The following is a 26,798-nucleotide window of genomic DNA, read 5'->3' as shown; positions in this document are numbered from 1 at the left end:
AAACTGATGTCTTTTCGTTCAGAAATTGGTACTATGGGTGGGTTAGTAACAAAATCCCACCAATTCGAATGCCGACGCCTTAATCATATAATCCAAAAAAAAAAGGACTAGGACTTTTTTTAAATTATATATAGTATTCGGATCAGTTTGCACATACCTAGACTTATCTCACAAGATAATTACCTAATCCTAATACATTTGGTTGTTAATGAAATACATAAAAAATTAATTCGTCCATTGTATCACATACAGCCAAACCTATGGACGGTTTTGGTCATATATTCTCTCTAACGTCTAGTAATAAATTCAAATATTATTTTTGTCTCTATACTTTATATTTAGATTTATTTTAGTCTTTATATTTTTAAAAAATCTATTTTGACCTCTGTACTTTCAACTTTTGTTCATTTTATACAATGTACCTTTAAAATGTGGCAATTTTGGTCTCTATTTGTAAATTGTTGACAAAAATTTTATGCACAATTGAATTCCTTATTAAAAATTTATGGCTATATTTCAATAAATTTTGTGAGTGAAGTGTCATGCTAGAATTATGATTGAAAGAAGTGAGATAAAAACAAAAATGAATGACTCAAAATGAACATTTTTTTTAAGTTCAAATACTAAAAATGACGTTTCAAAAATACATTGACTAAAATGAACAAAAGTTGAAAGTATAAAAATCAAAATAAATCAAAGCCAAAAGTACGCGACCAAAATAGTATTTAAAACCTAGATTATATGTATATAATATACATTTAAATATGGTCAAAATTTGAATTCAAATAATTACCTTCGAAAAATAAAAGAATTTTGGTGTCGTTTTGAGATTTAAATACGAGTAGGCTCCATTTAATATTTTGAACCTACTCCTGTGGGGATATACCACTCGAAGTGATGAATGAGTGAATGATAAATTTTTATGGCAATTAATTTCTACAATTCATAGTTTGATTATATATGTATTTATATTAATTCTTTTGTATGTGTGAGTGTTATTATTATAAAGCGTAAATTTCCTATCTCGAACGTGGAGTGTCGGTTCCGGCCGTCGATATAGTTACCTTAACCAGCTGACCTTACTTCGTAACCCAATAATCTTGTACTCTCGATCGGCTCGAACCACTACAATCCACGAGTAAATTCAAAGAAACTGTTCCCGAGCCAGGTTCCCTGGATGTCAGCCTTTCATTGGGTGTCTGATGAGACCAGAATCACGAAGATGTCGTCCGGACTGATAAACTATTCATACCAAAAGGATTATATCCATTGATAAGTTGTGAAGAGTTTAACCATAGATATCACGTAGGATTTGCCGCTTGAGCTTCTTCCTTACGTTGAAGCAGGGAAGCTGCCTCTCTTCGCCATTCGAAGTACTACCTCTCTGCCTTCCCTTTCGAAACATAATAGGTTTTGTCTAAATGGGAATGTTCGTACCGAAAAAATTTCGATATTCATCATAGATCTTCGAGAACACTCCAAGATAAAAAAACGTGCAATAAAAGAATTAGCACTCTGAAGATTTTGTCAATATCCTGCTATCTAGAAAGTTTTAAGAGTGGCCGAATTACGTAGATGGGTGTTCAGTTCGATATTTGTCCAAGCTGGTGCCATTAGTAGGCACGTTCCCCGGCTCTCTTTACTTAAAACATTTGATGACGTGTGAAAAATAAATATTAATCAGGGAGTTAAAATGAAAAAGTGATATAGAAAATAAGAAATCAATTGATTGTGGATTACATGTAGCATTCCAACTCTAGTTTCCATGAGTTCATATTTTTAATGGTTCAGATTTTTTAGTTTTCAATCTATTAAGATGAGTGGCCAAGAATTTTCTTTTTTTCTTTTTTCATTTTTTTTATTACTATGATTGGCTAAGATTTGTTTGCATGTATAATTTTTACTTTAATTTCTATGAGCTTGTTTACATCCAACGATTTATATTTTCATCACGCTATATTAACGGCCGGATCCAGGACACGTGGTGGGTAAAAGAAAAATAACAAAGGAAATAAGTCACCAACGGTCCAAAGCTCAAGCCCGAGTGCACATCTTCAGATGTTCATCGTAGCCGTTAATTCTTCCTACAACTCAAGCCAACGTACAAAGGAGAGAGTACAGAGAATGTGTACTCTCAGGCATGTGAACAAGGAAAAACCATAGACTTTTTGTCCTTTTCTGTGAAATTACTACGTTGCCCTGACATGCATTAAATACTTTCAGTACTTTCTCTCTCCTCTTCTTCATGACTGGCCACATCACAAACACTGTTATAATATTATTATGTTTCAATCTATTTAATACAGCCAACCATAAAAGAACACGTGTCTGAACGACTATATTTTTGCTTTTTCCTCCTTCAATTGGCAGAAAATATGTGGGAAAATGTGAAGAAAAATATACACTACTTTGATCAATTTTTACCATTCTTGAGCGATCTTTCAACTTGAAATTTATATATATATATATATTTATTTAATTTGAAATCATTTTTTTTATATAAATTTGGTAAATTTAATTTGCCTTTTTAAATTAACCACATCAAAGGAGATTTCTCACCAGTCACATAACACCTTTTGGTACAGTGATAATGGTGAGTTAGAGTGGAACTCAAATCTCATCCTTGAAGCCAAACCGACCTATATATTGTCTCAATCACTTGGTATACAAGCCAAGCTTAACTACCATCTTCCACCTTGGTCGTCTAAGCTACCCAACCGTGCTAATTAGAGGACACTTCTTCAGTTGATAACATATGAGACACACTCTACAACAACACGTCGTAATTATCGAGCTATCGGAGAGCCATTGGAGGCTTGTCGGAAACTTAGCCAATAAATAGAGACCTCGCCTCATTTTGATTAGGTATGCGAAAATATATTCTCTCTTGGTTATAGCTCGACCACACAATGACTTAGGCGTCAGAGTGCTTTCTCTTTTACAGGTCTCCTACTTGTCAGCTTCTCAGCTCACCAGTGGAGCCAGCACCCATCCGAGCTGAACTTCACAGATTTGGTCAGAATCCTGATCAAACAACTCACACAGACAATAAGTAATAACAACAAAATAAAAGAGTAAAAGAAGAGCCACGACATTAAAGATTTATAGAGATTTCGTTTTCACCACGGAAAAGAGGATTTGCAAAAAGAGATTTACACACAACACACCCTATTACCTTGTATTTCACTTCAAAGAATAAAAATTAATAATCTATTTGAGAATCACTCCCAAATTAATCCATTACGTCCTTTTTTATCACACCAATAATAATACTCATCATCAAAAAAAAAAAATAAATAAATGAGGAGATTCACCATTCACATAGCTCGAGCCCTGACGCAAATAAAATTATATATCCACCATATATAATAGACGCCACCCTTGAATCAAAGGGGACAAATACAAGTTAAATTAAAAATCTTGATACAACTCAACAAATTAAACAAACCCTTACTTAAGTATTAAGGAGAGTTTTTGAAGTAAAATAAGAAAAAGAATGCACTTTATACTCTACACCAACTTCTCTCTCCCCTTTCTCTTGAAGTTGCCAAGAGATGTCCATGCATACACAATATCTAGCTTTTGCCCTAATTTAAACAAAACCAGATCATCAAATCAAGAGATTATTATTATTATTATTATTATATATGTATTTATAAAGTGGAATAAAGTGGGGAAAATTTTGAGAGAGAGAATGAGGGCTTTGTTTTCAGATTCCTAAAAGGTAGACACAGCTTGAATGCACTGTGGAAGAAGGTTTCTTAGAAACTTTCCCCACCAGTCCTTTCCTTTCAAAGGGTTCTTCCCTGCCCAAAAGCTAACCAAGAAGATTTAAGACAGAGATAAAATTATTAAAAAAAAAAAAAAACCCTTTTAAAATTAGGGAAATTATTATTATTATAAGTTAAAAGTAGCATGAGGTGCATGAACCTTTTCTTAATAAGAAACAGTGAAAGGGAGAGATCAACAGCTTTCTATCATTCCCTTTGATTTGTTTAGTTTTCCTTTGCAATTTTCCAGTCATCGCAAAGTTGGCACTCTGCCATATGTTTCTAGGAATAATATTTCGGTGCTGACCGATTAACACCCATTTTCTGTGTTGACCGTCATTAAAATTTTGACGAACAGACAAGAAAAATCAGAAAGAGACATTAATATTCGTGGGGTTTAATGTGGGATCCTTAATATGTCTCTTTAAGATCATGGCTCTTTTGACTCATGATCTTGGCCCGATCCCATTTTTTAGATCGGATCATCGTTTGAACTTTTTGGCTTTGATACCATATTAATTATATTCATGAGGTTCCATTTCAAAACCAATTGACAATGAGACGAGTAGTCCATGTCTATTATAAACCTATGTAAGGTTGCTTCTTTTATCAACGTGAAATCTTTAACAAAAGTGATAATTTTTTTGTTTTTGAAAACATCAAACAAACGTTAGTCAGCTGAAAGGTTCATATTCTTTTTTTTTTCCTCCTTTTTACCTTCTCATCTATTTTTTTATTAGCTTTCCAAAAGCATAAAGTTTTTGACCCAAGTCATACATTTCAAGTACAATCAATCAAATTAACGCAAAGTGATAATAAAGACGATCAAACTAAACATATAGTTTAACCCTATATATATTAGATATTATGCAAACATATGAGATATGTTTCTTTAAAATAAGGTTTTTTTTTTTAATTTCTTGTAGGGTAGAGATTTGATTTGGATTCATCAATAATTATGTGTATAAGGAAAGTTGTTTGCATAGGGATTATTTAAACAAGAGTTAGGGCAGAATCCTCTGTGAAAAGCAAAAGAATACAAAGAACAAAGAAAAGTGATAAGAGAGAGCTTTGGTGAATCAAAAAGTAGAGGTCAATAATTTTTGTGCTTTTGGTCTCATTTTATTACATCTCAAAGCCTACCTACCCTTATCTAACAAGTCATGTCACTGCATCCTGGCCGTCCATTTCTTAGTAAAAGTTCTTCTAAAAAAAGTTAAATTACAAACTCGTTTCTTTTTTACTTTTAACGACGTCTATTTTAGTTTCTACTTTCAAAAGTGATCTTATCATTAACTTTGTTAGTTTAACACTTGCGTCACCAAAATACTTGAAACCTACGTGAAATCAGTCAAATTATGTGATTCTTAAATAATATGGTCAATGTATTAAAGTGTTAAATTCACAAGTTAATGATGACTTAATCTTTCAAATTCGTAAAATTGAAGTTGAACCTATTCTTTTTTAAAAAATACTTACCTCATGCTTGCATTGGAAGCATCCTATGCGCGCCCCAGGAAGTAGTCTAGTAGCGAATTGACATACGTCTCTGTACATTAAGTAGGAAGATAATATGCTCACACCTACCATGTCAATTTGCTATTGAACCACCTTCGCAACTTAAAGACATGAAGTAAGTATTCTTCAAGCTTTTTAACATATAGAGACGAAATAAAACACAACCTCGAAAATTCAGAACCTAATTAACAGGCAACCTCAAAAGTTGAGAGCGAAACATATAGTTTTGTTGGGGTTGAAAAGTGTGCAAATAAAATCTCACATTGTTTAGAAAAGGGTAGATAAAAACAATTATCTCTATCGATTTGAGATTTTTTGGATAAAACTAAAAACAAAGTTCGACAGTTATGTCAAAATGGACATTATTGTACATAATTTAACCCCAAAAAGAAAGAATTAAAAAGACCCCTCCAACAAGAATCCAACCTGGCTGAGAAGCAAATGAATACCCTCTTCTTCCACTATATAAACACACATCTCATCATTATTCTCTCCCACAACACTGTCACTCCACAGCCTAGTAAAAGCCAATTAAACCCACAAGCCCCGTCAAATTTTGGAGTGCTTTGGAGGGAAGTGCTTGTGTCTGAAGGTGGAAATTAAACTAAAAGAAGCAACTTTTGAAGTGCATGGGGGGAAGAAAATCTTCAAAGTGCTTTTCGATCTGCAGCATTTTGAAGAGCTGCTGCTTCCCAATGGGGGGGAGATCATCAGAGGATGGTGGGTATTGGGACGAAAGTGCAGAGATTAGAAGAAGGATGTGGCCAAGCGATGAAGACAGAGGGCGGTGGGTGGCAGAGCCTGGCATCGACCGCAAGGCTTCTGCTTTCATTGCCAGATTCTATGAAGCTCGAGTTTCTGACCCTCAACGCCAAACTTTTGCTGTTTAATTTCTCATCATCTTTTCATTAATGCCTCTCTCATCTTGATTTCTCTCCCTCTCTCTCTTATTTCCCTTGTAATCTTTCATTTTTATCAATAAAAGTGTTGGTTGGACGGTTACTCCATGGATTTAGATATCTTGCTTCTTCTGCTATCGAGTATTTGGGTTTGTTACTTGGAGCGTAGGTTCGATGATTTACTTCACGGGCGAGGAACTTAACGTGTGGTGGGTGTGTGTGAGTATTTTCTTGTATCGCAGTGGTTTCTTTCTTAATTATTTTGATGTTTTTGTAAATTTTGGATTTTCGACTAACAAATTCGATGATTTCTTAGAACATTTCATTTATGAGGATTAGTACGGATTATGAACTACACTGTCGAAATTCAAATGTCTCTATATGTCTAGTAAGGGTGAAACGATTTGGGGGCTCTCTTCGATTTTCGGGTAGAGAGAAGAAATCGAAACCAATTTAGTTAAGTAGATATAAAAACCAAACCGATCGAGTTTGGTTCAATATCGATTTTCTAAGTGAAATCAAATCTAATTGAATCGGATCGAACTGATTTAATGTTTCGGGGGGGGTCGTGACTCGTGAGAACGACGCATATTGAACCGGACCGAACCAAACCGATTAATTTTGGTTCGACTCATTCGTTTACTTAAATCAAATCAGTTCGATCTGGATCGGTTTGGTTTCTTATATCCTCCTACTATTCACAACCAACGAAAACATGACGGTTTCCAAGGCGGGTAGGAAAATTGTAGGGATATATAATATATAGCTTCTATTTATTCACAAAGTATTATTATGAGCGTGCAGTTGATTATATCCAAATATTCACAATCAAGAAATTAAAACACTGAATTCTTTTAGCGACTTTAAATCCCTCATCACCCCACAACTAAACTTTTCTCTTATGTGTCAGGAAATTTTGTATGAATCCTATCACCCACATTTTAGTTTATTTCGTCACATAAATAAACTATCAAATAGTTCATTCTAATTCACATTTTCACGACTGAGAAATATTAGATTCTCTTTCGAGAAGGTCATGAAAGGAGAAAAGAGAAAGTCGACACGTATCTATTTCTAAATATTCACCAAAATCACTAGTAGTATTCCAGCTCCAAAATGTCCAATGCAACAAAACTCTAAAACAAGCTACATATATGATGTAATTTATTTTACGTGCTCGGTTACGTATATGATGTAATTTATGTTACGTGCTCGGTTATAGACGAACATATTTTGTAAGAAAATTTCTTTTTATTGAATATATGGTACGAGAGTCCGTACCTAAAATCATCTCCCTGTGATTCCTTTGCCCTACTTTTTGTCAAAGTATAGTTCAAAATTAATCGTTGAGCATCTAAAGTAGGTTTGGAAAAGGAGAAAAAGGCAGTGGTTTTGTGTCATAGCTATTTTTCTTTGATTTAATTGTAATTTTTTCTTTATAGGTTCTTATATTATTTTCTTTAATTTTAGTAAATAATTTCTTCTCTTTATACTATATTGCTTCTCAAAGGACCACAAAGTGCAATGATGTTAATAAAGAATATGTAAAAGCTAGCAGCATTTCATCTTCTTAGAGGACGAGATCCATCCCAATCTACATCACAAAAGACGTATATATAGTACAATCTTAGAGAAATATTTCTAGTAAAAAGCGATACTTATGATCTCTTATATTCCCTTAAGATTTGTTTCGTAGCTTTTAAGATCTTTTGATAATTTGATTGTTGAAGATGTTGACACACACGATTGACCCTTTATATATTCTGTAAGGTCGAGTACGTGCGAGAGTGTGAGGTATTGAAGTGATTTCATCATAGTTTTGCAATATTCTTGGCTAGCTAGGTTTCCATGATAGGTGTACTGATCATTTTTGTTGAGAAAAGTTAATGAGTCTATCCCCCGAGAGCGGAAATAATTCCTATGAAAAAAAGTCTATTTAGTCAATACAAGTTTTCATGGGTTAATATGTACTTTCTTATATCGGGTTTAAACTTCATAATGACCATTTACCTTAAGAATTAATTCCTATGTGTTTTCCAATACTAAATGTTATGTTATAGGGTAAGAAGGATGATCCGTAAGATTAGTCAAGATGTACGTAAGCTGGCCCAAACATCCACAAATATAAAAAAAGTGTACTTTCTTACAATTTTTTTAAAACGAAAAAGTACTTCTTTCATCTACAAGGCTCTAACACCAGCCATATATAACATATGATTTTTATTTAAAGTAAAAGGGAGATGGACAAAATTAAGTGACAATATATAATTAAGCCAAAACGTGAAGAATTAGAAAATGTGTTAATCAATCAAACCAAGCCCTCGAGGCCCCGGTTTTTATGCTCGCAAGCATAAAGATGATGAATTGGAAGCGTAGAACTTTCGAATAAGTCATTTGATCAAAAGTATTGAAGTTTAATATATGTAAAATTTGTACTCTATAAGAATTTCACAATTCAAACTATAATCGAGATATAACCAGTCAACATAAGCATAACTTAACTGGTCAAAATCATTCTTACTTATACTACCCTCCTTTAAGATTATAGGTTCAAATATCCCACCTTATTGAACTCGAAAAACAAAACAAAACAAAAAACTCAAGATATAAACGTAACCCACATACTAAGTACAAATTTGATTCGTTAAACATGACTCGAAGCCGTATCGACCCTACCACTTTAAAGTTTAAACCCTTCTATAGGTAAACTAAAGTAGTCCCTTTGGTGAAAGATATATCTACAAATGCCCTACTAATGTGGAAGGAATAAAAGAGGTAGCAGCCAGAAATATATGAAGAGCCAATTATATATATATCATGTCAGGGATGAGAATGGTAACAGAAGAACCTAATTCCAATGCCATCCAGCTCAAAGCCTTAATTGGGGCTAACCAAAGCCTGCCCAAAGGCACCCCTAACAAATTAAAAAGCCTCTAAAAACTTAGAAAGCACAAAGTTTAGTGCTCAACAAGACTCACCCCATTTCCTATTTTTGTACCCAAAAAAATACATCCTTTCAGTGCCATTAAAGAGATATTGCAGTCAAATCTTTAATTTGTTTTGATTCATAACGTTCGTTTTGATATTTTTATTTTTATCTCGTTTCTTTCGATTGTAATTTTAGCATAACACTCCAAATCATTTAAAAGAAAATTACAAAATTGAAACCGACATTTTGAAAGTAATTAAGAGGCTAAAATTAAAAAAAAAATTGAAAAATGGAGACCAAACATGTAGTCTAGAAAGTGTAGGGCTTAAATATTATTAAAATAAAGTCTCTATTTCTCTTTCTTTTCCCTAGGCTGTCTATATGGAAGGAGATGAATGGTTTTGAATAAGTTGGATATGTATAGTATATAGTTATAAAGTGAACTTTTATTTTATTTTTTCCCTCCTTTTCGTACATATAAAACTGGTGGCTATAATTTAATTTTGTGCATGTGTTTTTGCCTAATATACCTACCTATAACACCTTATCTTCCCTACTTTGATATTTGATGTTCGTAAATGAAATTGAAATATATATCACACCTACTGCTCTACTTCTACGAGAGAATAAAACTAATTTGGTATTCGTATGTCTTTGCTTATCTTGTACGAACATGCTTGCATTTTTTCTAAGAGTTTAGTATGCGTTTTCCAGCTGATCCGATCGCTCGGGGTATTGAACAACTAAACGTGGTTTGAATTAATACTTTTCTTTTTTTTAGTATATAGTACTATAATTTAGAGGGGAATAAATCTTTATAATTTGTAAAAAAGTAGTGTGTGTGTATATATATATATATATATTCATTTACAAGGAATATTACCAATAATTAAGTAGGAGACAAAAAAGAATAATAATTTCCCTCTAATAGAATTTAGGTTGATCAGGTTGTCTTTACTAATGTTGTGCAAACATGCTTGCATTGTGATTTTGTAAAATTTTATCATATTTCTTCAATAAGCCTTCCACCTTAAGGACATGATTTGGGAACAAAATATTATGAGATGGAATTTACTTTTGGAAGTATATAAAAGGTAGTTTCTTGATTTCATCCTTATAACTTCATCTTCTCTCATTGGCTTGGGCTGCTTAACATGACCTTAGTAAATTTATGATTAGATCATGAATAGATTGTTCATTGCTAGATAATTATGGTTACGTAAAAAAAATTAATTACAAGGGTAGAGATGGATATTTTGTCAAATTTTAATTTCTTCTTTTTAAAAGGAAATATTGTACCATTCATTTAAAAGGTATGTGAGAAAAATACCACAAGGAGAGGCTAAATACTTCAGTTTAAAGAGGTAGAGATATCATAATTATAAAAGAAGGTTCATTTGATGGATCAAGAGAAAGCAGTCGTCTTAATATCATCACATGAAGTGTCTGCAGATCTATATTTATCTAAGAAAAGACGGTTATTTCTAGGGATGGCAAACAAACCCGTCGGACACAATCCCCACGGGACCCGACCCGATTGGTTCTGGGAATCCCCGATTTGACTGGGGACGGGGTCAAACCGAGGATCCTAATTGGGGTCCCTGACAGGGACGGTGCGAGGACGGGGAGGATTCCCAGCCCCGTTTAATATTTTATTTTATTTTCTATTTTTTATATAATAATATTAATATATATAAATTTTATAAATACTTTTTTAAACTTAAAAAAAAAACTCAAGCTAATAGCCCAATTAACCATTTTTTCTTGACTTCTTATACTACTAATAAAAAATTAATTAAAAATTTTAAAAATAAAATACAAAATTATAAAAAAATATATATTTTAACGGGGGCGGGGATTCTTCGATCGGGGACGTCCCCGCCCCCAAAATTTCTGGGATGGGGAAAAAGTCCCCAACGGGGCTGGGATGGGAATGGCCCCCCCGCCCCGTTTTCATCCCTAGTTATTTCTCTCATGCCAGATAAACCAAAGGATAGAGCAAAACTCATTGCACCAAAGTACATTTCTACTGTTTGAGAGAGGTGTATTTCTGCATTCTCGAACAAAGACATCGACACTGTCGTGAAGGCTAAAGGATATATTGAAAATCTTGAAAAAGCTCTGCCAAAAGGATGTTGAGTAAGGACAGTGGAGAAATAGATGATCCATAGAGTTCCTACTTTGATTGCAGAGAGTGCATCGACTTGGATTTAAACACATAGTAGAAAGTCTAATTTCAAAACCACTTGGAAAGGAGTCCTCTGGAATGGTGCAACCGCGAGAGCCTGGAGTTTTGTGATATCACCTATATCACGAGGTCTTGTGTTCGAGCCCGGTGAATATTATTAAAGCTCATAATAAATAATTTATAAATTCATAAATCGTCGCATTATAAACTATATATAAAATGAGTTACTTATTTATGACTCAAGCTCAACTATAGGCCTTGGAGGTGAAACACACATCATAGATACATGTCCATGGCGGCCCAAAGTACATTTAGCCCATGAGTATATTTAGTTTAAAGTTGTAGAATTTCAAACACAATTATGATATAAACGAATAATTTTGTCTAAAATAATAGAATTTTAGTGTGAATGAAATTACCTACTTTATCCTAAGGCGTGCTTATGTTTATAAAAAAATTATATAAAAAAAAAAACTCGAATAAGAGTGTTCATAGATTGAGTTGGGTTAATTGTTTGGTTGCAAATTTATTCAACTTATATGCCGTTATGTTGGACTCGACCTAGTCCAACCATGAATTATTTGAGTTAAATGAAGTTTCGTCGTTTAATGTTATAATAGGTCCAAATATGTACTAGGCACTACATCGATATCCTATGAATCCACGAGCAAAATGATACTTTGCAAGAAATTTCTCCCCAACGAAACAAAATCTACAATAATAAATTAAAAGGAAAGAAAAATACTCATGATTACATATAAACTAGATCTAGGAATTTATGAAGGTCCTTAAAATTATTCCAACTAATTGAAAGATCAACAATTCTAATTATAAATAGAAATCACAGGCATCTTTGTACAAATATTAATTTTGTCCAAAGAAATAATCCAAATGGTAGGATTAAAAGGAAATTAACCACAGCTCCCACTCAATACACTATTCAGTATCTAAACAAATTAAACTGACGAATCATATTCTAGAGCAAATCCCAAATCAAATACATCAAAACATACATATAACCGTTAGAATTGCGATCAACGGATCACAACAGTGATATATAACAAACTCTAAAACAAAGTGTATAGTGAGTGAAATAAACGACGTATTCACAGATAACAACGTACACATTATTCCACATGAGATATCATTTCAACGACTTATCGATATGATTTAGGATGAAGTTATAGGTAAAAAAATATAGATGATGAGGTTGAATGGAAATGGAAAAGGAAAGTGAACGAATTATAATAATTGAAGTGAGTTGACAGAGTAGTCAATCATGCAAGGGAAAGAGAAAAGGGAGAGCAATAGATGAGATTCCAAATGCCAGCTAAATCAGTAATAAGATAGAAGAATTGATATGATTGGTGGAAATGTCCTCACTCATATTTATCCGCAATATTCCGTATACTAATTTTGTACTTCATTTATAAAAATAAACTCACTCACTCTCTCTAATATTGTCCAAAAAAAAAAGAATAGAAAAGAGAGAATAATCACTCACTTTAGTGGCAGTGGAGTGGGGTCTCAATATTATTTAGCTATGGTGGTATTCTTTTTTTTTTTCTCTTTGGACAATAATGTCACTTTTTGGGTTTTAATTTGGGAAATATTTATTTAATTGGGTCAATTTAATTTTCCGATACCATGTTGAGGATGAATAACGCACCACTCAACCCAAAAATTTAAGCTAATAGGTTGGATAGGTTTAATTCATTTATGGATATCTAACGTGTCTCGTCAAAATAAAATTAGAATGAATCAACCAATAAATCATATGAAATTCAATGAATAAATAAGTCAAAAGGATAAAAAACATGAAACTATTAAGTATAATGTCAAAATAATCAAACCGTAAAAAAGGTATCCAAACTCAACCATCAAAAGGTTCATAACTAGCTACAATTTTATTTTTTTTTAATGGAAACTCAATTAATTGACGATAAGAGAAAATATGTCCGGCATAGAATGATGAGTCCAACTTCATATCTCAAAAAATCATAATTTTCAAAATCTACTAGAGCTTTGCTCCCAAGAGCAATTTCATTGTTAAGGGCACGAGACCTTGTGGTATCACGGATCTCACATTGAAAAAATAAGGGACCTAACAAGGGTTTATAATAGACATGAGTTACTTCTCTTATTGTCAATTGGTCTTGAGATGGAACCCATGAATATTGGTATCAAGTATCAACTACCATAAAGTCTTATGTTCGAATATTTAAATGAACTTAATACCAAAAACTCTTAATGTCTCCTAGGTCTGGTATACCTTCGTTGAAAATGAGAAACAACGAAACAATCATCGACCAATATTTTTCAAAAACAAAAAACCAACAACCATATATATTTCTCAAAAAACTAAAAAATGAAAAACAAGGAATTGGGTATTTTCAATTGGTATATATGTGCCTCAAGTTAGTTTTCTTTTTAATTAGTTTAGAAATTACAGGGAGGAGACATCCAACCGTCCGTTATCCACTTAAGCTAAGCTCGAATTGATCCTAACTAGCTACATCGAAAATATGAGTAATAAATAGATAAAAAAGAAGAAGAAGATAAAACTAGGGTTAAATGTATTAAATGTGTGGGGGCAAATAATGTTGAATAAGTTGTAGAGTTATGAATACAAAGGCCCAAAGCTTGTGGGGGACAAGGATTTGAGTGCATGAATGTGAAAGAGAAGATGCAATTATATATGCATATGGCAGGCAGTCTTTGAATTTCTAATTATATATATACATTACATGTGGGGCAGAAAAAAGAGTGGTTCAAAACTTCAAACTTCAAACTTCAAAAACTTATGTGTGTCAGATTCTTAATCTATGTGTTCCCACTTCCCCACCACTAAAACTTTATTATAAAATTTATATCCTCTTATCACTTCATAACATTGGATTTAACCTATAGTAGTATTAAACAATGCCCTCTCCCCTTGTTATTTGAAATGTGTTTGGATTATATGTTCTCACTTTGGGGAGAAATTATTTGTTATATGATTTGTATAATAATGGGACTAGCATTTTATATCGTTGGATGAACGTAATGGTTTTTCTCTCGTCTCTTTAAAGATTTTTGTAAGAAAATAACTACCGGAATCTACGTGAATTTTCCTCTTATTATAAGTGGAAGGTTTTGCCTCTTTTTTTAGTGTTGGTATCGATTAATTAGTCTATATATACTTTTCTATCGTCTGTTTGAGATTTCCCATAATAGCAAATTTTGGATCGTCGTTCGTTTTGTCGAGATGAACTCTTTCACGTGGTTTAATTTTTTGGAGAAAAAAATTGCCCTCCGCTTTGCCAATAAAGGGATCAAAGCCCTTAAATTGAAGCTTGACAATCGTCATCCTAGATTGAATTTTTTTTGTATGCCAAGAAAACTGTCTCACCTTTCTACCTTCATTCTTAGAAAACTTTCCTCAAGTCTCTATTATTCTGACGCAGGTAAATGTTTTTGTGCTAAGTTTGAATTGTCAGTTAATATATCCATTTTTTATATGATACAATTGAGCAAAAGTAACACCTTTTCACTACTTAAGCTTCTTCCAATATGCTTTTGGTCTAGAAACAACTAACGCAAACAAAAGTGGGGCTCTCTACAAGCTTGCATTAATATTGTTGGTTTGTTCGTTTTTACTTAAAAAGTAGAAGTAGGGAGCGTCGTTTGCCCACTGTTCAAAAAAAGTACATGAGGTAGTTGACTAGTGAAACTCGAGAGTGAGAAAAAAGAAAAACTTGATTACGAGAACTAAAAAGTCGGTGATTTGAAGCTAAATCTAAAAAAGTTTATTCTTACCTTTTCCTATATAACATCGATGTTAACGGTTCGTACTAAAAAAAACATCGATGTTATTGCAAATTCCGAAAGGATTGATTTTATGGGATAACATACTCTTATGCGTATACATACCAACCCAACTACTTTATATATATCTTCCTAGTTCCCAAGCTTTTATATATTTGCTTATATGAGTATGTCATATTCAGGAAAGTTTGCTTTCTAGCAGAGTATATGTAGCAATACCGATAGCTTAAATGTGAAAGCTACCTTTTTACTTGTAATGCATATTGACATCATTCCAGTTTAATTGAGGCAATCGAGATGTGGCCTTATTAAACGTCCATCATTTTCTTCAAGTAGGCCACTCTTTTTTAATGTAACGTAGGGTAATTTGTGTATAGAAGATTCATACGTTAGAAACTTACCATACTTAGGTTTAATGAGAGATAAACTTGATTAAATCACAGGAAATAGTCCATTAATTTATAAGATACTCGGTCAAAGTGTGACTTAATTAGCCGATAAATCTCTCTCTTCGCCTTTTTTATTGGGTTTAAGAGCAAAAGAAAAAAGGCGCAAGAAAAGAGGCCCTGATTTAATAAACAAGTGCAAAGGCTTCGTTGCCTGACAACATGGAGTACTAACCAAATTTAAGGGATGTGCCCTCAAGTGAAGGACACAGGAGCGAGTGAAATCAATGACTTCTCCCGTTTTTGGCCCTTGCACCAACCATCTAACTAAACGACTAACTTCCTTAGAATACTATGTCCCAATGACCCACACACGCGTAAGGTACATATGCCCATATACCGTTATTACTATCCAAGAAGACATTTAAAACTACGAGAAATTAAACAAACCCACCAAGCTACTAGACCCATGACGCGAAAGCTTCTTCACAATTCTAAAAGTGTGCGTAACAAGGATCCACTTGAAGACTTGGATAATAGAGTGAAATATTAAGGTTGAAATAACTAAAATTATTTTGTTTGAAAGAGAATTTGTGTCAACTACGTTTTGATTTGGGTACACTTTCGTACATGGAAGACATTAACCGTAGAAACCTCACGAGGTTCATGATCAATTAAGATCCCATTTGTTAACACTTTTGTTTTTTGTTTTCTATGATTCTTAAAAGATTAGGCTTGTTTTCTCACCATTTCTTTGTTATATTTAATATCTTTCTTAAACGCATATTTCATTCTTAGTCAAATTTCAAAAAGTAAAAGATAAGTTTTGAAAAAATTGCTTTTTAAGTTTTTAAAAATTTATCTTCAACTTTTAAAATGTTTTTTAAAAAAAGTAAATAATAAAACAAAGAAACCCTACCTAATTAAAAAGTAATGTTTATAAGTAATTTTAGAAAATCAAAAACTAAATAACCATCATGCTTAAATAGTTATAAAAACGGGACAACCGTCGTCTGACCCTTCAACATTTGGCACCAAACACAAAAGAATTACTAATTCATAAGTTATGACTCATGTGATAATAGAATTAAATTTCTTTTAATGATGATAATCAATATCTCCTCTATATATATATGTTTGCCAAATATCACACTAAATGGATTCGACATTGACCTGTAAAATAGAGAACGGTGTGGTGCTAACTACACGTACTCCTATGCTTAAGTTAGAATAAGAGGTTTTGAAGAAAGCGTAGCTTGAGAATAGGATTTGTTGTGTACCTTGATTGTGAGGTTTCTCCCTTTATTTGTAGATGTGAGATGGTTGATACGAAATGTAGGTTAACAGGATGGAGTCTGGTCGGGCTATGCACCTGGACCTGGTCGAGTCCTGGTCCTGATCGTGCTCTGGACCTGGTCTTCTTGGATCTCTCTGCTCTTCTTTCCTCCAACTTGGGTCATCTCAAATTTTCTCGACATGTATCTTGTTTGTCGGGGCTAGTTTCATTTTCTTAATAACAATTATTATCCTTTTTTTAAAGTACAAGAGCAATTATTATCTACAGTAACCCATTGAAGTGTTTAATTATAAATAATTATGAATAAATGATTGACTACTATTTTAATCAATTAACGAATAATTCACTTAAACCAAAAAAATCACATGAATAGGACATGAGATTTTAAAGAACCTATAGGAAGTTTACATCTTTCCCACTTCAATAAAATTAGCATTAATTAATCCTTAGAGACCAAAGACATTTCAGAGAACCCATTAAATGCAAAAACCTGTAAAACATCATCTAAATAACGTAGTTTATACATATATTATACTTTTATTTTCAAAACAAATTAGAAAAGTTAAATTATTATTTAGTTTATAAACAAATGTTTATTGTGACCTTAAACTTTGAAAAGTTAAAGTTAGGATGTATTATAGAGCAGCCACGAGCCACAATCAAAATCTACTGAGGAAAACAACTATATTCCAAAGAAAGATAAACTATCAAAAATGACACATTTGACCTATAAAATTATTTGTCAAAGAACTAGGAACATGAACGAATTTTAGCCCACTAAACACCTTCTCCAAAGTCACAACATCCTCAACCTCATTCAATGATGTCGGGGAATACTCATGGAGAGACCTTGTTAATTATGGCACCCCTATTTAGAATTGGAAGGGAAAAATTGCCTCCAAAGTTGTTTTATTCTCTACCATGATAGGTAAAGAAGGATTATACAAATTCTCCAAATCATTCTGGTCACGGATCTTAATACAATTAAGACGGATAGCCTCCATAGATTTCAAAATGGTGTTGAGCCCATCGTCGTCGCACCTCCGTCGTGGCCCAGCTTCTGTTTCATCATCCTTGCCCCTAGACCATGACAATTCTCTGAACCAATATGCAACGAATATGAAAAGTCATCCCAAGAAATCGCAGGTGGCTATTGTCTCCAATGTTGTGTCTAATAACTCTTCAAAAAGTCCTGATGACGAAGCTACGAAACATACATATAACAATGCTACCTTTAATTGTGTTAGCTACAATAGCACTATCGTCGACAACCAAAGGGGAGATCCCTGACACCCAACCGTGTGTCCATCACATAAACCAGCAGGAAAGAAGATCCTCCTTGGAAATCGCCTCCATGACAACAAGAGAGGTCTCTATTATATCTCAATCCATACTCTTACTTCTTGAAAAAAAAACGAAGGAAGAACTAGAACAAAGTAGGGAGAAATACCCTCTAGCATAAAATAAGGAAAAGAGGGGTGGCTAAAGAGGGGAGCAGGCCACTAGCCACTGGCCACCCCCTCCCCACTTTTTTCTCTATCTCCCTTGAAAAAACTCAGTCTCCATAGAGCAGAGAAAGGCCCCAATTGAAAATGCCCTAACTTGTTATCTAAACGATGCTATTGAACGAGCATGGAGTGATTTGTCGAACCTCAAACTTCTTTCTATCATTTGCATGTCCTGTCACATATATCCAATCATACTCCTAACATCTTGAATAGGTCTCTGTCACTAACATTGTTACTCTAAATGTTGACATGACACATGTTGATTAAACACAAAAATCATAATTATGCACAACACAAATGAATAGACAAACATGGTAAAATCAGGTTAAGACAGACAGACTATATATCCACCCGCCCCATCAAATTTTAATATCTAAATGGTGGCCCCAGACAAAATTTACCAATGATCTATCCACTTCTTTCTTCAATCATTTAACATAGTTTTATACATACATATACACATATTCTTCCACAGCTTTACCCAAAAACCAACAAAAGAAAAGGAACAATAGGTAAAAAAAAACCAAAAGAAAATGTTGTTATGTAACAGCAAACCTTTTTAAGTAATATCTAAGAAAAAAAAACAAAAGAAAAAAAAAAGTGTTATGAAAGTGAGAAGTGAAGATGGTTTCACGTGTAAGGTCGGAGAGGACGGTGCGGGAGCGTGCGCCATGTGCTTTGTTTCAGTAACACACCCAACTCTTTTTTCTTTTTTTCTTTTTTAAATTATAATTATAATAAACAAATAAATAAATAATAATAATAATAATGGTTTGTTATTCTTCTTCTTCTTCTTCTCAATGATTTTCAGATAAGAATAAAAAGTTGTGTTGCTCATCCTCCGGATCTTGCCTTCTCTCTCTCTCTTTCTCTCTTTCTCTCTCTAGAATTGTGCTATATATTGTCACCCATTTCACCCAAATTACACATTTTGGAGCTCACCATCATCATCATCGTATTATTATTAATGGCTTCTTGGAAGAAAACTATCATTTCTCCCTTTAGAAAGGCCTGCACCATCTTCAACCAGCAGCCCCGAGACCCCAAAAAGTCCCACTCCGACTCAGGTGAGGCCCTGGGCTCGAAGGAAGAAGATAGACAATTATCTGTCTCTTTTATTCACAGTTGAATTCTAGTGTCTTATCTGCCAAGCTATGTTTAGATTGATAATTTTTTTAGAATTTATGGAGGGTAAGATTTTTGTATAATATAATCTTTGATATTATTTTTTGTGATTTTTGTTTGTAATTAAATTTTCGCAGAGCAAGAGAAGCGAGTGGACGTGAGGGATCTTCAAGGGGAGGTGATGGCATGTGGGTACGAGGATGTGCACGTGATGTGGTCGATTTTGGACAAGGCCAACTCAGGCGCCGCCGCCACCGCCGCCTGCAATGTGTCGTCTTGACGGTGGCCGGAGCGCCGGCTGGTTTCTGGTTGGTTGTTGTAGATAAAGCAAAATTACGTTTCTCTCCCTCTCTCTCTCTCTATCTCTCTGTGTTATTATGTAAGTGGATGGATTTTGTTACTTTGTAGGGAATCCCCATGATTCATAAGCTTTTTAAATCATGGTGAGATTTAAATTTTAAAATTTTTCATTTTTAATTTTTGTTACTTTTAAATATTAATTAGTTATTGCCAAAAAGAAAAAACTAAATCCCTCTCTCTTTGGGGAATGGTGCCTTATCTAGGATGGAAGGAAGTTCAGATCTGATTGGTTGCTCATATTTAGCTATAATTTTTATGCATCACTTTTCAAAAAAAAAAAAGTTCTAACACTGTTTCTAGTTGTTTATCAATCACTAGAAATTTGATCCTTACGAGAAAAAAAATGAAAAATATATCTTGTTTTCCTCCTTCTGCTTGTCAAAAATTTAAAGATTGCTCGGTAAAATATATATATATATATATATATATATATATATATATGTTTATCAGTAAGTGCTGTATTTAAATTTGAGAGAATGAAATAATACTTTGGGTTTTTTTTTGGAATAATTTACTTTTGTAAATTACAATATTATATAGTATATGTATTATAATATTATTTTTTAGGTTTAAACGCTATTTTGGATCTTGAATGTGAAGTAAAAGTGTTGTTTTGGTATTTGTCATTTAATTATTTGTATCATTTAATAGAAAATTGACATGTCTTTGTTGGGTTGTCGTGTGCCTTTTCTGATCATTTACTTTATGAATAGATATTTTATAGGGACATCTTTTGAAGGTGTGGCCGGTGGGATTTTAGATGTCAAATGTTGAAAATGATCCAAACAATTTATTATTATTATTATTATTGTTATTATTATTATTATTATTATTATTATTATTGAATGATGATTATGCAGAAATTTAGGGATTAAAAATAAACTAGAGTAGTAATAAATGTAATAAATGTAAGACAATAAGTTATTTGCAGTTGCACTCTAAAATGATAGCAGAAACCTCGTAGAGGACAATAATGGTCAAACACCAAAAATAGAATTAATTCAATTCCTTTTTTGGCTTTGTAGCTAGAGTTAACGTCTTCGAACCGAACTCAAATTGCCTATTAGACCTCGACGCCATTAGAATAAAATGTCAAATATTGAAGCTAATCTATCACATTCACATATTACAAGAACGTTCGAACGTCTCATATGTTCAGTTCAAATGATAGAGATGATGAGGACATGTTTGAGAGTGATTTTAGAAAAAAGAGATTTAATTACAATTAATTAATTAGGAGTGATTCAATCATCTACCAACTAATACTTCAAAATCACTTTAAAATGATTTAGGGAGTGATGGTAAAATGAGTAATTTTGAAAAGAAAAAATAATTAAGTATAATTAATTTTTCAAAATCATAATATCTTAAAAATCAATTTAAATTATTTTAAACTTTCCTAAAATCCATTTTTTAATTTGTCAAACATGATCACTTCCAATATTAATATTTTAAAGAAAAGTGATTTTAGCCCTACCAAAATTATTCACTGCACATCCTAATTCTTGTAATCTAAATTATGTAATCAAAATAAATTTTGTTTGATTTACAAATTTGCAAATTTTGTAAAAGAAAAATATCTGAGTTAATCTCCAAATTTGAGCCACTAAATAGAACTGCCACCACAAACTGTAGTCTCTTTCAATCCGTACAGATTCTCTCTACCAAAGATTTGTGAGGAATAAAGATAGGGATTTGGAAGGGCTTCTCGTGAAGGGCACTCTATTCAAAAAGCTCTCCCATTTGCATTTCCCACAATATTATCCCAATTGAGTTCATCCTCCAATCAAAGATAAAAGAGTTTTGAGGTGTCACATGACATGCTCGGAAATGATTTTGGATTTTTTGGGTGTTAAATCACTTTCACTTTAAAACAGTAAGTTTAACAATGATATAAAAGTGATTTCTTGTGACACCCGACTAGAGAGGAGGGGTACATGAATAAACTGATACCACATCTAAATAAGAGAGATCCTGAGATCATGTATCATAGTAAAGACAAATACTTAAAATAATTAATAGTTATCACATATACTAACAAGGCACACCTTCCTTGATCGTACGAACTCCAAAGTTCAGCGTGCTTGACTTGGAACAATCTTCGACTAGATGGCCTCCTCCTTACTTTACTAGGAAGCATGTGAGTTGAATCCTGGAACTGAGGCATTATGTTTCTGATCGATCACTTGAGAAGTAATTTTGGTAAAGTGATGGACATAAATAATTTGTTTTTAGTACACTGATGGTTCTAAATATCATTTTTTTAATCGAACCAACGATCACTATTTAAAGTCACCTTTAAGTTTTAAATAGGGAGTGGAATTATAATAAACCATAAACTTATAATTTTGGGCCTAATGAGTCATTGTCATTAACTTTTCTTGTCCAAAGATTACATGGCATGTAGATTTCAAGCTAATTCAAGCATTTTGCAAAATTAAAATTCAAAAACTTACAAGAAATCTTTTTTAAGTATAGAAATCAAATAAACACGACCTAGAAAGTCAAAAAACTAATTTGAACTTTTTAAAGTACCAACACTAGATAAATGCCGCCTCATTTAGAGACCAGACTTATAATTTCATACAGAACGTTTATTTAGACCAAATATTTTCATGGTTCTGGCCAAGGGGGACTGTTCTATCAAAGCAACAAATAAGAATGAGAACTCATATCAGAAGTTCTACCCTAAATTATCAGAGTTCAATCCCCTCCTCTCTAGTAAAACTTTTCAAGAGCTTCCAACAGAATCTATATCCCCACTTACTACAGCTAGACACGGATTAGGTACAAATGTTCATGGGCATACAGTGAAGAATCACTTCAAAAGCCTAAAATGGAAGTCAAAGAATGTTAATGATGCGTTAAAAAAGCAAAAACAACTGCCCAATAACTTCATCTATGCTGAGTATACCTCTGCTGGAAAAGTTGATGCTGTTCAGTGATACAAGCGATACTCGACTATCACACCCGAGAATATATTATCGAGCAGTCCTCTCTTCTTTTGCTTCAAGGGCATCTACTTCTTCATTAGATAGAAGGTCAACAATTGGTTCGTACATGTCCCAGTCCTTTCTTTTCCTGTGGCATTTTAGTGCATCTACCATAAGCAAAGCATCAATCTTTTGTATTCTCACAAATCAGCTGCAACAAATATTAGAAATAAACTAATACCAACAGACTAATAGTTAATTTTAAAATTAATAAATAATCCATTTCCAAATGAAGTTCACTGACTCTGTCAAGTGAAAATAGACAAAAACTGAGAGCCAAAAGAATAATGATCTAAGCTCTTATTAAATATACTTGATCGCTATGAAGATTGGTCTAAGAGTGTGTTTCACTTGACTTTTTTACTGATGAAGAGTATTTATAACTAATTTTCAGACCGATACTTGAGAATCGATAAGTGTAATTGGCATTCCGACATGTTAGGAGAAAGATTGTTTGTTTAAAAATTTGCAAAATAAAATAATTGTTGTTAGTTTAGATTTATCAGTAATAGAGAGAGAACATCAGTAACAAACATGAAGTACTATCTAAATAATATTAAAAAGCATAACTTAATCTTGGGAAAATAGTAAAAGGAAACAACAAACAACAAATTATATCTTCTATGTTATGCCCAAAATATGGAATCCAACAAAGCCACCAAGTCTTATGGAAGAGAGATACCCACATATGAAGACATCTCAGCATGACTATAAATCTCATACATCTGGGAATCTTTTTAAAACTGGAGAAAAGTTGTCATTCACATGATCATCTTCTTATGGTTCCCAAGAATCAGACACACTCTAAATTTATAACCTTATATTGTCACCGTTGAAGATCCGTTTGATAACATTCTCGTTTCTTGTTTTTAAGAAACATAAACGTCCACTAACTGTTCTTGTTTCTCGATACAAACATAACAACAAAATCGAGTTTCTCATATTTTGTTCTCATTTTCAGTTTTCTCCAAAAAAATAAATAAAAGCATTATTTTATCCTTCATGACCTATAAAATGCATATTAAATATTATTAACAAATAAATATAACATAAAAAAGTTTTAATTTTTTCTTTCATATAAAATATTTATTTTTCTAATTTATAATTTTCAAAGAACGAGAAACGAGAATGAAACATGTCTTCATTTCTTTTTTCAATAAAAAAGAAAATAAGAAAGAACAAGAAACAAGAAATAATCATCAACGCATTTTTTTTTACAATTGGGAGTCGGAACTTTGCTCCCTATACCCGAAGCACCTGTGCTCACACCAAGGCCCGGACCCTGGAGACATCAAGGATTTTTGGTATTAAGCTCATCAGAAGGTTCGAACTTTAGACCTCTAAGTTAGTATAACCAAGAGATCCCAAGCCCTTGTCAATTGCCCCTTGGTTGCAATTCTATTTTCATTTTTTTATAAAAGACAAAATGAGAAACAAGAAACAAGAAATAGAAATGTTACCAAACAGGTCCTAAATTTTTTCACTCTTGAAAACAAAAACACAGTATAGTAGAAAACAAACATAACTGGCAGTAATAAATAATTGTGTAAGATTTATAGATCAAAAGCTTCTTAGATCACAGAAGAAAGGAATCTCAATAGGAGCAACAGGGAATAGACTAACCGAACAACACTTGATCTTTGACCAAATAACTTCACCAAGTCCACAGAAGCACCTCCAACTTTACTGTTGCACCAAACAGAGAAAGATGCACAATTGCAAGATGCAGATGAATAAAGGTAAATATTAATCTCATTGCAAGTCACCTGATCAAAAACGAGAATTGAATGAGGAATAGTGCATAATTTGAATATCTAAGTAGATACCTTGCGGGAACATGCTCAAAACCCCGGCGGCCCTTCTTGCTCATTCTGCTTTCTCTTGCTGAAGCTACATTCTGCATTGCTATCTGGAACATAGACACAGCGCAGATGATGCAATAATGAAATAAATTATTCAGATAGCGAAAGAAACTGAAAAAGATAGTCTTTAGAAAAGAGAAGGTTTAATGAACAAGAAAGAACAAACCTCGTAGAGTTGTTCTCTTATCGCAACTGCAACTGCAGGCTACCTCACAAAAGAATAAATAAAACTCTCATGGTACCAAATAGTTGGAGAAGGACGTGCACAAAGAGAGTTTAGGTGAAAATAGTTCATTGACAATCCATCCCTTTAAAGAGGGATGCTGCCTTTTCATGACCAGAGGACCCAATTTACATGGAACCAAAAATTTATTCTTAGGTACAACTTCATATTGTATTAGCCTTTACTTACTCCTACTTCAGGGTCTTCAATACCCAAATCTTTGCAGAGTGTTCTGGAGAACTCTTCAGGGTCACTCTCATAGTTGTTCAAGTCCTAAAAGGCATATCATTTTGTGCACATAAGCTAGACAAATACTTGTTCCAGTCAAATGTCTCAAGATTATGTTCAACTTTACCCAAAGAAACTGGTCCTTTATTAGCGTATTGTTCACTCGAAGATCAAGCTGGAGAAGAAACATTACAGCATTACTTGACATCAAGCAGTAAAATAATGATAAAGGTAGGAGGTCAGCAAGACATTGATATTATAACACCAAAGACACAAACCTTTATTGGAATAATCTTTTCGCCAGTGTACATATCTTGACCTTCAAAGGATCGAAACTCTGTAAGTTGCGACTGATAAAGTGAAACCCAAGAGAAAACATGAGTAAGTTCGATGATAGGTCGAGATTACTAATGTTGATTCAAGTCAAAAGTTGTGTCTAATAATTATAAAAATATGGTCTGGGCTGACCATTCAAATCCATGAAGAGTGGGAGAGGGAATTCAGATGACTATTGTTCTTACTTGAATGGATTGTGCAATTTGTGTCATAAATGCTGGGGGAAGCTTTAAATCTTTCACCGTCCTCTTTGCAAAGACCACCACCTCTGAATCGGGATCTAGAGTAAAGATAAAGTATAATGACGTGATTGAAGACATTATCAGAGGAGCAAAAGAGAAATCTTCAAGTTAACCCTTAAGGATGCTTATGGGTTTTGGGATGTTTGAAGATAACCCCTAACTAAGTTCCTTGATTCAAGCTCCCAAGTTAAAGGGTTAATAACTTAAAAGTTGTCAACATTAGTTTAATTCAACGATAATTGGCACATGTCTCTGACAAAGAGGTCATGAGTTCGAATATCCGAACCCGGCTTGTTGTACTAAAAATAAATAAATAAATAACTTAAAAGTTAAAAGCCCCTCTCGCCTCTGGAAAGCTGCCTTGGAGCGGGCAAAGCCTCTCCGAAGATTAGTGGGGTGGGATATAAACATAATGCGAGAATTGAGCCCGACATCCAAATTATAGAAAAGGAAAAGGCATCTTCAAGTTAATGCTTATATGAAAAAACATTATTTCAAACCTAAATGTTTACACCAAAACAAATAGGCCCAAAGACGTTAAACTCAGAGTCAGATATAAAAACTAAATGAAGTTTGCAAGTTTTCCATGAAAGTATCAGCAATACCACTGGTAAAAACAGAGATTAATTCAGTTTTTCAAGTCAAAAACCATAAACTCAGGAAAAATAAACCCTAAATTTGAAGAACCCCAATCACCATTGATTTAGAAGGAAACAGAACAAGCATGAACCAAGTAAATGAAGAAGAATACCAGAAGGGTTCCAAGTGAAGGCATCTTTGAACCTCTGACCGTCGATTTCGATGTCCAAACGAATGGGCACTAAATTCTCCGCAGTCGGACTTTCGTAAAGTATTGTTTCGGCAAATAAATGATCGAAAACGTTAAGAGAAATAAAACCACATGAAAGAGGAATCAATGGAAAGAACAAAACTGAACTTAGAAAGCAGAGAGAACTCACATCCTGAACTTGAAAGGAGTTTTTGAGTGAGCTGAGGCCGAAGCTTTCATGGCTATGAACTCTCAATCTGTGTTTTATATTTCGGGAATTTCTGTAGCTTTCAGAACATTGCAGTACGCTTCTGCGACGATTTGGACCGCTCTTATGTCTGGGTTTTCTTTTCTTTTC

General features: G+C 33.3%; 3 protein-coding genes across 12 annotated transcripts; 2 read left to right on the top strand and 1 right to left on the bottom strand.

Moving 5' to 3' along the window:
* Window positions 1-5,770: 5,770 nt before the first annotated feature.
* Window positions 5,771-6,290, top strand: LOC111009454 (uncharacterized). Its single transcript, XM_022282539.2, has one exon. It carries the CDS (start codon window positions 5,918-5,920, stop codon window positions 6,176-6,178), a length of 261 nt encoding a protein of 86 aa, XP_022138231.1. The 5' UTR covers window positions 5,771-5,917; the 3' UTR covers window positions 6,179-6,290.
* A 12,823-nt stretch (window positions 6,291-19,113) lies between these two features.
* Window positions 19,114-19,904, top strand: LOC111009357 (uncharacterized). The gene is made up of 2 exons (XM_022282416.2): window positions 19,114-19,369; window positions 19,565-19,904. Exons 1-2 carry the CDS (start codon window positions 19,270-19,272, stop codon window positions 19,705-19,707), a joined length of 243 nt encoding a protein of 80 aa, XP_022138108.2. The 5' UTR covers window positions 19,114-19,269; the 3' UTR covers window positions 19,708-19,904.
* Window positions 19,905-21,721: 1,817 nt separating this feature from the next.
* On the bottom strand, window positions 21,722-26,798 carry BSH (transcription regulatory protein SNF5, putative (BSH)). Of its 10 annotated transcripts, none has more exons than XR_015791011.1 (11): window positions 26,631-26,798; window positions 26,423-26,511; window positions 25,615-25,709; window positions 25,372-25,443; window positions 25,221-25,268; window positions 25,055-25,138; window positions 24,809-24,847; window positions 24,607-24,689; window positions 24,404-24,466; window positions 22,702-22,887; window positions 21,722-21,972 (listed from the first exon to the last, which is right to left on the bottom strand). XR_015791011.1 is itself a non-coding variant. In XM_022282414.2 (10 exons), exons 1-10 carry the CDS (start codon window positions 26,678-26,680, stop codon window positions 22,830-22,832), a joined length of 681 nt encoding a protein of 226 aa, XP_022138106.1. In that variant the 5' UTR covers window positions 26,681-26,798; the 3' UTR covers window positions 22,329-22,829. The 10 variants fall into 10 exon arrangements, 3 of the variants coding, with proteins under 3 accessions (XP_022138106.1, XP_022138105.1, XP_022138107.1); XR_015791010.1 differs by having other exon boundaries at window positions 21,722-21,945; XR_015791008.1 differs by having other exon boundaries at window positions 22,702-22,868.

Source organism: Momordica charantia, assembly GCF_013281855.1.
Source record: "Momordica charantia cultivar OHB3-1 chromosome 5 unlocalized genomic scaffold, Mcharantia_2.0 BLBB01000005.1, whole genome shotgun sequence".
In the NCBI taxonomy this organism is placed as follows: Eukaryota; Viridiplantae; Streptophyta; class Magnoliopsida; order Cucurbitales; family Cucurbitaceae; genus Momordica; species Momordica charantia.
The sequence above is the reverse complement of the archived record's forward strand: the minus strand, read 5'-3'. Positions and strand labels throughout refer to the sequence as shown.

What these genes read in the sequence shown, in the direction of transcription:
- LOC111009454 (XM_022282539.2), top strand. Translation starts at nt 5,918, where the DNA reads ATGGGGGGAAGAAAATCTTCAAAGTGCTTTTCGATCTGCAGCATTTTG.
- LOC111009357 (XM_022282416.2), top strand. Translation starts at nt 19,270, where the DNA reads ATGGCTTCTTGGAAGAAAACTATCATTTCTCCCTTTAGAAAGGCCTGC. An exon ending in AAAGTCCCACTCCGACTCAG is followed by an intron (nt 19,370 to 19,564) that starts GTGAGGCCCTGG and finishes AAATTTTCGCAG; the next exon opens with AGCAAGAGAAGCGAGTGGAC.
- BSH (XM_022282413.2), bottom strand. Translation starts at nt 26,680, where the DNA reads ATGAAAGCTTCGGCCTCAGCTCACTCAAAAACTCCTTTCAAGTTCAGG. An exon ending in TTGAAGACCCTGAAGTAGGA is followed by an intron (nt 24,848 to 25,054) that starts GTAAGTAAAGGC and finishes TTTGTGAGGTAG; the next exon opens with CCTGCAGTTGCAGTTGCGAT. An exon ending in TTTGAGCATGTTCCCGCAAG is followed by an intron (nt 24,467 to 24,606) that starts GTATCTACTTAG and finishes TTGGTGCAACAG; the next exon opens with TAAAGTTGGAGGTGCTTCTG.